At 34.9% G+C, this 16,202-nt stretch overlaps 1 protein-coding gene across 1 annotated transcript in view; it reads left to right on the top strand.

The window, feature by feature from the left end:
* LOC128675567 (potassium voltage-gated channel protein Shaw-like) overlaps window positions 1-16,202 on the top strand; it is a 174,906-nt gene that overhangs the window by 107,711 nt on the left and 50,993 nt on the right. Inside the window, exon 6 of the mRNA XM_053755049.1 lies at window positions 13,406-13,720. Coding sequence (XP_053611024.1) covers window positions 13,406-13,720 — 315 coding nt within the window. The remainder of the gene's footprint in view (window positions 1-13,405; window positions 13,721-16,202) is intronic.

Below are 16,202 nucleotides of genomic sequence, written 5' to 3'. Positions count from 1 at the left end.
GCTGAGTGATTATTGAGACTACATAATCCACAAATACATTAGATATTCTCGCATCGCACCATTTTTGTTGATCTGTGATCGCAGCCTTACCGCTTTTTTCGTTCATGTATGATACTGACTTATTCACTTTAGCAATAAAACTTGTGTGACAGACAGCTATCCGTTTTGAGACATATCCCATATCAGTGGTATAATGTCACGTTTTATTGCTGGTGCTTGTCTTGACGTGTCAGATCGTGTATATTTATGCTCTGCCTCTTGTGACCGTGTGTTTTTCTGTAGATTTTACATGAAAATATAATAATATAATAAATAAATGTAAGTGTTAATCTGATGCTTACTAGAATCAGCAGAAAAACTCATAACTGACTTTTTATACATTGGCAATATTTTGTCTACACGCTCAGTCCATGATTCTGAACAACTTTTAGTATGGGAGTAACTACGAAATCGTGAAAAAAAATCAGCTGTCCTATACAAAATTATATTACCTAAGTTGCGGAAAATGTATCGATCATCTGATCTTTTCAAGGTTGCTCCCATACGAAAAGTTGTTCAGTACCATCGACTGGGCATTTTTTTCACGATTTCAAGGTTGCTTCCATACGTAATGTTGTTCAGTACCATCGACTGAGCATTTGTTTTCGCGATTTCAAGGTTGCTTCCATACGAAAAGGAGATATGGTACTGAACACCATATCTCCTCAATACCAGAGAAATCACCCTGTACAGATGAAGAATGTATATGCAAGCCGCCTTCTGATTAGGTACACAGTAAGTACATAAAAAGTTACGTGAGCCTCGGGATTATCGACTTACACAAGCTAAATTATACACAGAGAAAGATGAGCAAACAAGCAAGGGTTAGAAACGACTATTCATGTACTAGACTTGGTATATTTTCAATTATTTTTCAAGTTCGGGGTCAGCATCTATACTAATATTAGTGCGCAAGTCTGTCTATCTATTTGTCCGTATCTTCCACTGTCACGGCCTGGTGAAAGATGATGAAATTTGATATGTATGTAGTTAAAGACCCCCCAAACATTGGTTAATATTTTTTCAAATATGTTATATATTTAACACCACTAGTTGTTCGCCACGAACTTAGACCTAAAAGACCTACTAGAAATTGTGAATATTTCAAAGACGACTGAATCGATTTTGTTGAACCACGAAAATATAATTCCTAAGTTTTACAGACATAATATACATACATACAAAAAATATATTTTTGCCCCAAGTAGAATGTTAGACCTCGCTCCCTTCGCTCGCTCGGTCAATAACGGGGGTTGAAAGTTTGTATGAAAATTATATTCGTTCTCTTTTCGTAGATAGAGTAATTTTTCAGTCCAGTACTTGTTTCAATAACGGTTAAATCTATTACGCACCTTTCAAGCTTGGTCGGTCCGGAAAATATTCACAATTTGTCAATTCCTATACCCACCCGTATCAGGTTCCGGATATTTCTTTTGAGAGGTTATTTATTGTATTTTTTTATTATAAAATATGTAAGAGTCGGATCTATCCAAATTGATTATATATATATATTGTGTAAATAATCCTAATGGATTATTAACACAATCAATTGGGAAATTCTAAATAATTTTAGATATTATTACTCTATCGAAGATAAATTATTAAGATATTAAAAGAAATTACAATGTTTGTATGACAGAGTTTATTTTTGAAGTGTCTTAGTATTCTTTTTCATTATTCAAAAGCTATACAAAACTAAAAAGTTTTATAACATATTTCCCCTTTAATGAAAAAGAATCAAAACGCACAGAAAAAATCTGAAAAATGATACAAAATAACCGATACAGCTATATAATGAATATAAAGATATATAAATAGAAATTAAAATCTATTTATCAAACTATTTATCAAGCCCATATCCTTTATACACCTGAAATTGAAATGTTTGTATGAAATAGTTTATTTTTGAAGTCAAAAGCTATACAAAACTAAAGAGTTTTATAACATAAATAATATTTATTTTACTTCCACGTGTAGACAAATATAAATTTAATTAGAAAAGATTTGTCTTTATTCATTATCATGTGCATATTACATTGCTATCTCATTCACTCGCTACACTTTTCTCTGAGGGTTCTTCATTTCTTTAAAACATATAACATGCTAATGCTTCCAACCTTCTTGGAACGCTTCAGCGGGTCAATTAATACAATTTTGTTTAGCATTGAAATGTGTTGGGAAAGAAAGAAAATAAAAAAATACTTTTTTTTATTTTTATTTATTAACATTTCTTACATCTAACATTACAGGTTATTACCTAATGCGTTAGAATGAGCCTATTGTAATCTGTAGCAAATCACATATAGTCCAATTCTTCTGAAATCATTCAAAGAGCAACAAAATAGGTCCAGATCATTAGCCACGATATTAATTGTGCGCAATGCCCGCGTCAGCGGCGCCTCTTTCACCAGGTTGGTTCTCCCTTGCGGCACAGCTAGCAGCTGCGGCCGGCGATGACGCCATACGTATCTGTTTGGTACAAATATACTGATTTGTTCTAAGATACTGGCATTGTATATCCTTCCTCTTAGTACCATAAAGATGTACGATACCATGGCCATTTCTCGTCTCACTTTAAGCTCATTATATCCTACCATACCTTAGAAAGAAAATAAAAAAATACTTGTAAACGTTTGGTGGACTAGTGCCGGTGTTGTTCATTACAGTTTTCTCAAATCTGGTCACACGATTACGGCAGACGTCTAATGTCAGAAATTGCAAACTATGATACAAAAGCTAGCTGCTAAACAATCGAGGCTGGTCAATCGCTCCACGCCACTGCTGCTTCACGACAACGCTAGACCACACACTGCACATCAAACGGCTACCAAATTAGAGGAGCTTCAATTGGAATGTCTAAGACATCCACCGTATACTCCCCGGACCTTGCTCCAACAGATTACCATTTTTTTAGAAATTTGGATAACTTCTTCCAAGGGAAAAAATTCAACTCCGATAGGGCAGTCCAAACCGCCTTCAAAGATTTTATTGATTCCCGTCCGAATGGTTGTTTTAGTAAAGGGATCAATGAACTACCTATGAGATGACAAAAGTGCATAGATAATAATGGTTTTTACTTTGATGATGATATTTACCAAACGCCAATTTCATATGTAAGGACCTAATATATATATATATATATATATATATATATATATATATATATATATATAATCAGTCATTCAGTGTCTTCTTTTATTTATATAAATAAAAGAAGACACTGAATGACTGACTGACATATCAACGCACAGCATAAACCACTTGGTCTAGGAACTTCCAATTTAGCACATAGGTTCTTTATGTGGTCTAGGGATGCACTAAGAAAGGCTTTTTCAAAATTCATCCTCTAAGGGGGTCTAAAGGGGGTTTAAAGTTTGTATGGGGAAACCATATTAGTTAAGAGTCTAAATATTTCACAAAAGGCAAAAGCTAATATAATATATATGATAATAATATAAAATAAAAGTAGGCATAAATGAAAGTCTTAAAGCCAACTTATATATTTACAACAATGACTTTATGATTATGAAATTCTGTTTAAAACAAAATTTATTTTAAGCGAAACTCGGTTTTATTTCCCGAATGCACGACTGCCTTGTGAAATCGAGTATTGGGTTTTGAACAGGGGCATATCAATTGCCGTATCAATGATAAGGAGTCTCCGGGCTACATGAACCCACAACGTGTCTGCAAAAATGACCTTATGCTTATCAAAAAATAAATATATTATTACAAGAACTGTTGTCACTCATGCCTATAGATTTTTCCGCGGACCCACCATCAACTTTTATGAAACATTTCCAATGCTACTCAGTCCAATTTAGGAATCTAAAATGAATCGTATATTAACTTGATGGCACTAATTTGCGATGCAGATCAGTTTAGGTCGCAAAGTGATTCGCGTTAAGAGATAACGGTAAACCCCCCATTCAGAAATGACAGCAACTAAAATTGCAATCTTCTAAAACCTGGTATCATCGGTTTTTACAGGATTTCCCCGTTTCAAATGTCATTCACTTTGATAAATCGATAAATATTTAAAATAATGTAAGCATTTTTGTTACTTTTTTGAGAGAACTTTACCCATTATTTGGGCCCCCAACTAATCTCCATACAGGGCCTCTCAACGGCACGATACGCCACTACTCGTTTTATTTTCTTTCGTTTCCGGTCTCGTTATCGCAGATTGTACCGAATTTTGCGGGTAGACGGAAAATGTTCGCTGCTTTTGGTCAATATCTGGTCAGAAAACGTGATTAGATTCTGTTATTTTTTGGTCCTGTCCTGTCTAATTGCATTCCGTTCGGCCTGGATAGTTTCTTGCCAGCTTCTTGCTAGCGGGAATATTGCTTTTGTATAAGAAACCTGGAGCTTTTGTATGATATTTGTTGTTGTATTCTGTATAAATTACTTGTTGGTATCGATTTTTGTATAAAATACTGTATATAGAAGTTGTAGTGTTATTTCTACAGTCATTGAATGTTAATAACTTTCTCATCAGAGTATTCCCGGTTGTTTCCACAGTTGTTGACCGTCAGAGCCCAGGGTCCGATTTCCATTTTTTTCGTCTCCACTTCACACACTTGTCCTCTGGCAAAATGCCTGTCAATGTGATTCGCAAACAAACATGTGACGTAATTCCTTTTAAAATCATGTAACATGATTTTAAAAGTAATTATATTGACATCATTTGCGTAATTAGCTGACCGCAGAATGGTGCACCGCACAATTTACACATTATACACATACCTAAACCTTCCTAATGAAAAATCTGTCAACAAAATCCGTTGCGTAGTTTTAAAAAAATAAGCATAATAATTATGTAAATTCGTCCTCCTAATTTTTAATATATCTATAAGACCTATATTTGTCAATTGACGTCCTTGGAGAAAAGGCTGCGGTGAAATTTTGTTGCGCCGCTTCTTCATCTCCTGCGCTTTGGAAGCCGGCAGTAGACTTAGTTTAAGTATTTTTTTAACGTCAATAAGTGATGTATATCATCCTAAATTGAATAAAGAATTTTGAATTTGAATAGGGACGAGCAGACGGCGGGAAGCGACTTTGTTTTATACTAATGATTTTAATTATCCACGCTTGCGTATGTTATAGGTAAATACTTTTCAGCTATTTCAATTTGAAGTGACCAAACTTTAAATAAACATAACAAAAGTTCAATATCAGAATATTGATAGCCATTCAGATATGCTCATATTTTCTCGCTCCTATAGAAATATCGTGATATATGATTTTTATTGGAAAACATGGAAAACATCACATCAAAGAACTTGTTTGATTTTAAATTCAAAATTGCACTGTTTGTTTTCTATTTGTTTGAATATTTTTTCCTCTTTGCTATGCAGATAGAAGCGGTGGTGGTGTAATGGATAAGACGCCCGCCTGTGGATTAAAAGGTCCCAGGTTCAAATCCTACTCGTGCCACATGAGCTTGTATACAAATCTGACTCATATATAGTAGTTGCTTCCGGTGAAGGAAAACATCGTGAGGAAACCTTCACACTGGTTGATTATTATTAACTTGTGTGTGAAATGAAGAAGGCAATGGCAAACCACTCCATTAATAATGCCAAGAAAGTTGTTGTGTGTGTGTTTCATTCCACGTAATGACCACGACCCTCAGCCATGAGGAATACGACTATGAAGAAGATGCAGATAGACAGTTGTTTTGTATGCATTGACTTTTTAACAAAAAAAAATTGTGATTTTTTCATTTTATTTGCTCATTTTGTACATGAGCTTTTGCCCGCGGCTTCACCCGCGTTTATTTGGTGCGTCCGCTCACAATTTATTATTATCGATATCTCGGGACACCGTGAAAGTGACGGAGCACGACTGAGTAATGGGACATGGCTCTGAGAGTGAGTTGCACCAGTCAACTTAACTCACGGTAAACGTCAAAGTTGGCTGTTGCAACTCACCCTAATACATATTTTTTAAATACAATAATATATTATGGCAAATCACACAGATTGAGCTAGCTCCAAAGTAAGTTCGAGACTTGTGTTATGGGATACTAACTCAACAATACTATATTTTATAATAAATACATATATAGATACACATCGAACCCGGGACATTTCGGCTCAGAGGCAAGCACTTTACCACTGCGCCACCGAGGTCGTCAATTTAGATGAATAAACTAACTTTTTAAGCCCCGAAGGCTACGACAATAAATTCTTTTTGAACACAATTAAGCTTAGTAAATCCACTAAGAGGCATGCTTTTAATTTTACTAAGTGTTCACTTTGTGATTAAAACTAATTACGTACCTACTGTTTTTCTTTTCTAGAATGTTTTTTTAAACTGTACTTTATTGTAACTTGATGTAATTGTGTTTTAACATGTTTTTCTTTTTTATTTTAACATCAACAGTCATTTAAATATTCCCACTGCTGGGGCACAGGACTTCCTTATGAGTGGATAAGGAGTATGGGTCATGACCCACCACGCGGGCCCATTGCGGATTGGCAGGTCTTTTAAAGAATTTTAAGAGAATTGAACTCGCGCCCCTGTCTATCTGGCACAGTGCTCTTAACTACTGAGCTATTGAGACCATGTCAGTTCAATTCGCGCTCGATTCCTGAAATTTGTCGTCACATTATTATTTTCAAAATTAAGTTAAAAGCATGTGTGATATATAACAAATTCAAAAAAGGTCATGCTTTTACCTCCCTATACCACAACGGGGAGGTAAAATGATTTCACCTCCCTATAGGACATGTCGTATGGGGAGGTAAAATCTATGGCTGGGAATCTCTTAATGCGATTCATTTCAGGACCTAAACTGATCTGCATCGCAAATTCGTACCATCAATTTGATATGTAATGCGCGTTTCGTTTCAGGGTCATAAATTGTACTGGGCTGCATTTGAATCGTTCCATAAAAGTTGATGGTAGGCCTGCGTATAATGGAAAAAAACTCCGTGTTACAAATAACATATTTCAGCCTACAAATATCTGAGTGTTCTTTGACAAAAGCATACTTCGACTGTATCGTAATGGATACTTAAAAACTTCGTTCATTACTATATAAAAGGAATTTGGCAAAACTTTTTTGTCTTGATAAGATATTACATAAGCACATTCGCTTATGTCACACGAAATATGTGTTCATAATTATTATTTCCAACTAGCGGCCGCCGGCGACTTTGTCGGCGTTTTTACGTGGTTATAGCCAATGAAAATCCTGTCAATCCTGCTGATGAATTCTGAATTCTGAATCTGTGCAAAATTTCGCAATAATCGATAAAATTTTTTGAATTTATTCCGTGACATGTGGGTAATTGTCCAAACTCCTTACCAAATTGTAAGGAAGGCCAGTGCCTTCTCCTTATTTAAAGCTGTGTAGTTTCTAGGCCCGAATTTTATTCACGCTACATAATATTTGTCAGCCATTTTGAATTTTCACTTCTCAACATCGAGTCGATTCGAAGTGAGATGTAGCGAACCAATCACATTGCGGTATGTATGTCGTCGCTTCACAATGGCGCACTGTGATTGGTTAGCTGCATATCACTGTAAATCGACTCGATGGTGAGATGTGATTAGCAAAGTCGCACTGTACGCACACTGAGCATATCTTTATAGGTATGCTCAGTTTGCGTACAGTGCTAATGCAGAATCCAAAAAAATACTGAACAGAAACCTAGTAAGTATGGAAACACTCTAGCGAAACTTAGCTGTTTATTCCATCGCCAATCCGGCAGAGGAAGAATTAATAGATTCGTTAATGAGTTTGGTCAACTCTCAGCTACTAACTTTTAGAAAGAACTTCTGACCGCGATCATTAGTGAGCGGTAGGGGGATAGGATTGTGTCGAATCCGATTAGTTTTGTTAGCTATATTACAACCACAGAAATCAGAATATGAAATGTCCAATGTTGGTTTCTTTACAAATTTGTAATAATGTAATGGAAGAATATCTAGATGTAAAGTCTTAAGCACAACTAGTTACCCTGCATGAACCTCTATGACGGCGAGTTTGCAATGAATTTGGGTAAGTTTATGTGCTGTTGACTGTACTGATGAGCACAGAAAGTAAGACTAGAAGGATAGATAAACTTAGTGATTTCGACAAGAGTTAAATGAATGAAAATGGATGGAAAAAATCAAAGACAGGCACAGGATACATCGAAGAAGAGTGGGTAGGTGGAGTGCTTTGCCAGCTTGCCCAGCAGTGGGACATTATAGCTATAAAAAATAAGGTTTATTGAGAATATATGCGAGTGAAGAAAAAACTTATGCGTTCGATAGCATTATAATTGAGCATGAAAATAATCGATAACCAAAATCGAGGCACACTGTTTTAACAAGTATAATCTAAGAAAAATCATAGAATCGGTATGATCATCATCTGCTCTGCTCTCCTTGAGTACTCTCTGCTGGGTGTACGTTCAGTCTTCACCCACGTTCTCCGTCCTGGGTCCTCCAATTGTTGACAGCAATATCCTTTACACCGTCGACCGATCTAGCTCCGAATGTACTCTAATAGAAAAATTTACCCTATTATTTTATATGTTATTGTAAATACATGAACTTTATTTTAACCATATCAAGAATAGTTGGAGGAACTAGTTAGCACGACATCGGTTTTCCAATCTCTTTCAATAAGAAAGGTTGTGTGGTCCAAATCAAAAGTGACGATATCCTAGTAATATTTTAGAAAAATTTATTATTCTATTGAGGTCAATGAAAATGGCAAGAAACCCTTACGCTTTAACACAAATAAAGTAACAATAACTTTTTTTTTTACAAAAAAGTCATTCTTTGTCGTCTTTTACTGTTGTCAGAGAGATTTTATTGTATTCAATGTGTGACAAAAAAACAATCATAGAAAAATTATTTCCTAAGTAGCTCATATCATAATAATACATTATCATCCAAACCAAACGTGTGTACAAAATTTCAGCTCAATCGTTTAAAGATTTCTGCTTCAAAATTGAGTTGACAGATTCCAACCGAATAGAGACATACAATGATGTAGTTATATAAATATACGCAAATTTTACAGAATACTGAAACAGAGTTCTTATTTATTTATTTAACAGTAATGTACGCAGAGATACAATAATTAAAGAAGTGTTTTTTCTTAAACCTAGCTTTATTGCACCAACGTGACGTGCCACGTTTTCGCTCCATTGTTTTTAACAAGTTTTTACATTGACATACGTCAACGTACGTCAAGGGAGGACGACGGAGCAATGGGGTGCAAACAAGAACAATGAAACAATCGTATGTAGTTTCAATGACGTACATTGAACGCACGTCAGAGTCAAAACCTATAGACTGACATACAAACAGTTCAAAAGTTTGGTTATAAATTCTACGTCTTTTGTGATAGGTAGGTAGAATATTGCACATTCTGCAAACGCTGGTCATTTTGCGAATTGGACATTTTGCGAATAGTACATTTTGCCAATTGGACATTTTGCGAATAGTACATTTTGCTTATTGGACATTTTGCGGATTGGACATTTTGCGGATTGGACATTTTGCGAATTGGACTTTTTGCGAATTGGACATTTTGCGAATTGGACATTCTGACATTTTTATTACTATTATGATAGTTTCTACCGATACAAGCTGTAAGTTTTTGCCTTGTACCACACCTCTCCGTCCACCTCCATAACCGAGGTAGTTTAATTAAGCCCGTGTGGATAACTAGGATTATTAATATGGTAATTTGACCCAAGGAACTAGTTCTCATACCGTATATAAATTCATATTGGACTTCTTTATAGACTACGCTTAGCAGATTGCAGAACACTTTAATGCCAGCTCTATACCGTCGCCGAACTTATACACATGCTGACGTGAATGCGTGAACATTGCGTAGTTAGTATGAGTGCTTTTATTTACCGCAATGAAAAACCAGCAATGTATATCGAAGCTGCCAAAGTTTGGTAAACATTCAAAGACAGTGATGACATAATATGTCAACTACACACTAGTGCAACCGGCACATTGGTATTAATTTCTTTTATTTCTTCTTTTATGAATGATCTTGACCATTTATGCCATTAAATAAATCTATTCTTCAAGTTCATGAAAATCAGCCATTAGTTTAGTCGTGAAATTGTAAGAGACAGATTGTCTTTCGTTCATTAAAGAATAGTAGATGGACGTATAGGTAAAACTGAAAATCTAATATACGCTCATTTATTTTTGTTTGTTCTACCTTTTGACCGCGACTCCGGTCGCGTGAACTTTCCACAGGAGTAGTTAATTTTCCGAGAAGAAAGTCGCTCGGGTAAAAACAATATAAATCTTTCACCTAAACCTTTCACAGGATTCACATAATTGATGAAAACCGCATGAAAATCCGTGCATTGGTTTTTGTGTTTATCGCGGACAGACAGACAGACAGAAGCGGTAGAGGTCTTTGTTTTATAATATGTAAGAATAAAGATTTAGAATTATTATCGAAATATAAGTTATGATTTTTCTGTGAATGGTGCAATAAAAAGTTTAATATATCTTAAAACAAAATAGAATTCTATCAAACAAAATTACTGGTTATGTTAAATATCATGGCTATTGTATTAGAATTAAAAAAATATATTTTTTACAAAACATTCATGTAGGTAGGTAGATACTTGTCGACTGTACTTTGAAATGCAAATACAATTAACCGATTGACAGTAACGCTTGGTCGCCAGAAAACCCAATTTCACTTGTGCCAAATAAAAAATGCTTGTTTGATATTCGACCTATACAAAAGTGCAACTATCGACATTACACAAGTGCAACAAAAATACACGGCCAATTTCGTAACTGTGGTGAACAAGCGAAATATGCCATTTGGTCAAATAAAATGGCCAAGCGTGCTTTTTTATTAAATCTTCACGGAGAGCTTGCCAAAAGTTTCAATGAACTTTTATGTTCCCGATGCATTTGGACCGGTTCCAATCCATCCCTCCCTATCCGTTGGTTTGGTCTACGACAAGAACTAAATCGCGCGTGGAGCTTTTTTTATGGTACCGTAACGAAACGGTATTGTTTATTTTCTGCTGTCCGTCTGTCATATATGTTACTTGTAATTTTTAAAGACGGAAAAATGCGAGATAGCTATAATTACCCGTTGTACAGGAATCAATTGTGTTATGTTCAGAAACGCCAGTATTTTGTAGATTATTGAGAAGTTCTATTATAAAATTTAAATGTGAAAATGTGCCTGCTAAGGTCTAATTTCTGAATAAATGCTTTGATCATAGTCATGTCAAAGTCACCAAACATCCAAATAAAAAACTGGTGAAATCTCTGCTACTACTCAACTATATCAATAACTAATTGAGCTATGTCTGTACGTAGGAGATATTAAAGAAAATTATTTATGGAAGGTCTATACTAAGCCTATTCTAAGTCAAAACAATTTATTTTCGATGTATTCTCTGTTTGTCTGTCATTCGCGCGTCACACAAAAAATACTGGATGAAAATGGATGCGGTTGTAGATAGATATATAATTCGTTTATTTGATAGGTATAGGGGATGGTCTAACTTGAAATCTGGTATAGGTTTCATCACGATATGTTGCTTAGAACCCGAGATATAGATGATAATAATAGGAATACGAATTTAAAGCGAGGTTGCGGGCAAAAGTTAGTATAAAAATGAAAATTCAAATCTAGTTTTGACCTTTTTTAATTTAATTAAATTATATTAATAATAATCCATTCGGATCAGCACGAGAGGGTCGAATAGACCCGGTATAAAGTGCTGAAACCAAAAATATAACAAATCTGAGGGGTAAACAAACAAGGCAATTAACACTTCTTATTCAACCCTTTCGGGGCAAAACGTGTAAGCCTGATTCAGGTGAAAAATCCGATTAGGCAACCTTTAGGATTGTTTACATCCATGCACTTACCATTATACCTACAAATTCAAATTCAAAATTCTTTATTCAATTTAGGATGATATACATCACTTATTGACGTCAAAAAATTACTTAAACTAATTCTACTGCCGACTTCCAAGGCGCAGGTGAAGAAGAAGCGGCGCAACAAACTTCACTGCGGCCTTTTCTCCAAGGACGTCAATTATACATAATAATTAATATAGGTTTTATACATATATTAAAAATTAGTAGGACGAATTTACATCATTATTAAAAATGACAAAATTTAAATGAATAAATAAAAAGTAGGTGTATTTAGGTGTATTTCCAATAAATGTATTGAAAATTGTTACACAAAAAATACAAATAAAAAGCTAAATGTACAAAACGTACGTAATAATGTCATAAATCAATTACATATGTTATGAGGATACTGCACCATGCTAGGGCCAAACATTATTTGTTATCGTGGCCGCGTGTGGGCATATCCTCCCGTGGATGTCGTACGAGGCGATTAAGGGACGCCTTAATAGCTGACAACAATAGCATTTCCAAAGTAGGCTGTCGTCAGTTCCCTGTCTGTTCGTGAAATCATATTCAAATCTTCTAAATTTGATGGTTATTTTTTTACGCGAATCCTTGGCTTTGGGACGCCACAGCTTCGAATGTACCCGGGTAGACAATTGATAACGATATCGAATTTTATAATAATCAAAGCACGATGTGCACGCATGTATTTTTTTTTTTGAAGATATTTGAAGTCGTCGGTAAATTATTAAGTAAAAATGTAACGTTATAATTCGTTCGTTCTTCGTTATTGTAAAATTACAAAATTGTATAATATTACGAGTAAGTTACGTATATTTACCGTATAATATTGAGTCATACCGAGCGGGGAACCTGATGACCTGCAATACAGGTTCTTCTGGCACTTAGGTGTTAGGTTTTTACCCTGCTCTTGAATACCGATCAATTGCTGCTGTAGAATTTCTAACTGATTATAATTCTTAGTAATAATCTCTAAATCTTTCTCAACCTTGACATTGGCAAAATCATCATTTGGCTAAAAGAGGGAGCCATGGAATTCACACCAAATCTCCAAAACAATTATTGTCCACTGGTATACATTTCTTAGTTAATAACTTAAATTACAAACTTATATTTAATGCCCCACATTCGGTGGCGGTCAAGACAGCTGTCTTGGTGCCAAGAAGCCAGGGAATTTGTTAGTGAGATAGGACGTCGCTTGAGGGAGACGGGTTATGACTACCGCTCTGGGCAGTACCTGGTTCAAAGTTTGTCCATAGCTATTCAGAAAGGGAATGCTGCAAGCACAATGGGCAGTTTTGATCCGGGTACTATTCGGGGCGGCATTTGATATTAAATTGTAGTTTGTATTTTTTATGATTTGTTGTAAAATACAATTGGTTTTGAATAAATGAGATGTATTAGTTTTAAGGCTACTTTGTTATCAATTGAGTATATAAACATATATTTTTTTTTGTTCCAGGTGGCTCCAAACATAGTAGACTTCATACGTTCACCTGTGAACGTCATAGACTTAATAGCAACACTAAGTTTTTACATGGACGTAGTGGTGGAACTAACTGTAGTGAGACAATACGTTGACAAGGCGGACATTTTAGAGTTTATATCTATAATAAAAATATTGAGACTGTTCAAGTTGACGAGGCACAGTCCTGGCTTGAAGATATTAGTGCACACTTTTAAGGCTTCGGCGAAGGAGTTGACTCTATTGGTGTTTTTCTTGGTGCTTGGTATAGTGATATTTGCGAGTCTAGTTTATTATGCGGAGAAATCTCAGGTGAGTGTATTTCTGTTCTTAACCGACGATAGAAATCAAAAATCAAAATCAAATCATTTATTCAGAAATTAGGCATTCACAGGCACTTTTACACGTCATATTCTAAATTAAATTATATTTACCAAAGCTATAAACTACTAGCATTTCGGAACGACCACTGCTGAGAAGAAATGCCGAAAGAAACTCATTCAAACAGTGTTGGTCCCTATTATGCCAGAAGGGCTTACCATTTTTTAAATATACATTTATGTATAATATTTCATCAGTAACAAAATATGGGAGTACGGAAAATACGGGAGTTATTTAATCTATTTCTTTACCTTAAATAGCTTCAAATACAAAGTTCGCTTGTTAATATCTTAGTATCACACAAAAACAAAAAAAAACACAACCTTTTCTGTCATCTATTTCAACTAATTTTAAATTATATTTAAGTACTGTATTTGATTTTATTGTATTATATCGTATCTAACCGGTCAAACCAAATTATGCTACTGCTTTCAAACTTTCTGACTATTTACATATAATCTAAATTCATATAAATCTACTGTCATATTCATATGTTTTCTTGTTGAACAATATTGTTTATCATGCTGTGTGTACCCACTTTTGGTCTTACAACCAGCCGTTGTATACAGTATGTGGAGTTTTACTTTAAGAATGTTTAAGTTGTAATACTGTTGTGTTCACCAATAAATAAATAAATAAATAAATAAATAAATAAATAAATAAATAAATAAAAACGTATTGTCTGTCGGAGAACACATACTGGAGTATTTAATTTAACGTTCTGTCCGACAATACATCATGTACTGCCCGTAGCGTTGTCAGCAAAGCCGCGACAGGCCGGCTTCCTTCCTTAATAGCTCAATAGCTATTAACCAATTTAAACGTACATCCGTGCACTGTTTTTGAGTTTACCTACTTTGTTTTTTAATAAACTGCGGCCTGCCCTGGCTTCGTTCGGGTAAATACATAATAAATTATATACCTAAACCTTCCGGAATCACACTGTCTATTGGTGAACACCGCATGAGAATCCGTGCAGCACTTTTTTAGTTTATCGCGAACAAACAGATGCGGGGTGATGAGGACTTTTGATTAATTAAATTAATGTATAAAATAAAGATGCAAGTACATTAAGTATATTATATTACATTACAGTATATATAAGTAGTCAGTATATTGGATTACAGTATATATATATTACATCGTAAAGTAAAAATAAAATCCACTAAACAGAGATCACGATTGCAGTCAACGTGTACAACCTTGTACATTCACTTCACGCCTTTGGCACCCAATTACTGTGTCCAATTGAGTTTCTGTGTCGATATCAAACGGGCGATGTGCGATTGAAGTACAGCTCCGATTCGAGACAAAAAATGCTACGTATGTTGAAATATGTGTGTAGGTATCAAATTACAATTATCAAATCAATCGTGTGTAGAATTGACTGCTACACTGGAGGTTCCGGGTTCGATCCCCGGTCAGGTCAACGTGGAAAATGATCTTTTTCAGATTGTTCGGGATGTTTAGATAAACAGTATACTGTATAGATATACAGGATTGTTCCTAAAGACTACTTGGGTATTTAAAAATAAGCAATATTTATTCTACGACTTTTCGTGAATCGTTGCTTTTCATATAATTTGGTTGTATTTTACAATCAAATTTGCGATTCTACAAATCTTAACTCTATGTAATAGCCAAGCAACACGAGACAGTTCAGTAGCGTTATGTAGCGAAATCGAACACACAGGTAACGTTTTATAGAAACGAAATTAAAACTAGGAAAAGGAAAATCTTTGTATTCATTACATTTAGACAAAAGTCGTAGAACAAAAGATGTTAGTCTCTATGTAAATACTTTATGTGCCTTGGGAAGGTTATGCGTTTGATACCAGTAACCCTGTATACCTATATATCTATATGTTATAGAATATAGTATCGTTGAGTTGGTATCCCATAACACAAGAACTTACTTTGAGGCTAACTTAATCTGTGTGATTAAATTTGTCCATAAATTTATATATTTATTTATTTATCCAAAACTACATGTGCAATATTTAAGACGATGTAGGTATGAGTTGGCCCTGGTTTTTACCATTTTCAGGACATTAAACTAAAAAATTAACATTTAAACTAAAAAATCGGCCAAGTGCGATTCGGTCTTAACTGCATTCCCAATGAGGGTCGACCTCAGGCAAATGGCAGGTTGTAAAATCACAGCTGAATTTATTATTTTTCACGCCGACCCCGGCTTTCGTGGCGTCACAGCCCAGGCAACATACTGAGATGAGATATTTTGATTGAGATATTTTTTTTATATTTTTCATTATAACTATTGAATGTAATATCGAAAACGTACTGTATATGTCAGAGACCACGAGTTAATTGCAGCAAAGTCAATACTAGGAACCGAGCGAGGCAGATGTATGTGCATACAATTCAATATTGGCCGCATGTTGTCGACATCCAT

Source organism: Plodia interpunctella, chromosome 14 (assembly GCF_027563975.2).
Source record: "Plodia interpunctella isolate USDA-ARS_2022_Savannah chromosome 14, ilPloInte3.2, whole genome shotgun sequence".
NCBI classification, from domain to species: Eukaryota; Metazoa; Arthropoda; class Insecta; order Lepidoptera; family Pyralidae; genus Plodia; species Plodia interpunctella.
Note: the sequence above shows the minus strand (reverse complement) of the source record. Positions and strands in the feature narration are given on the sequence as shown.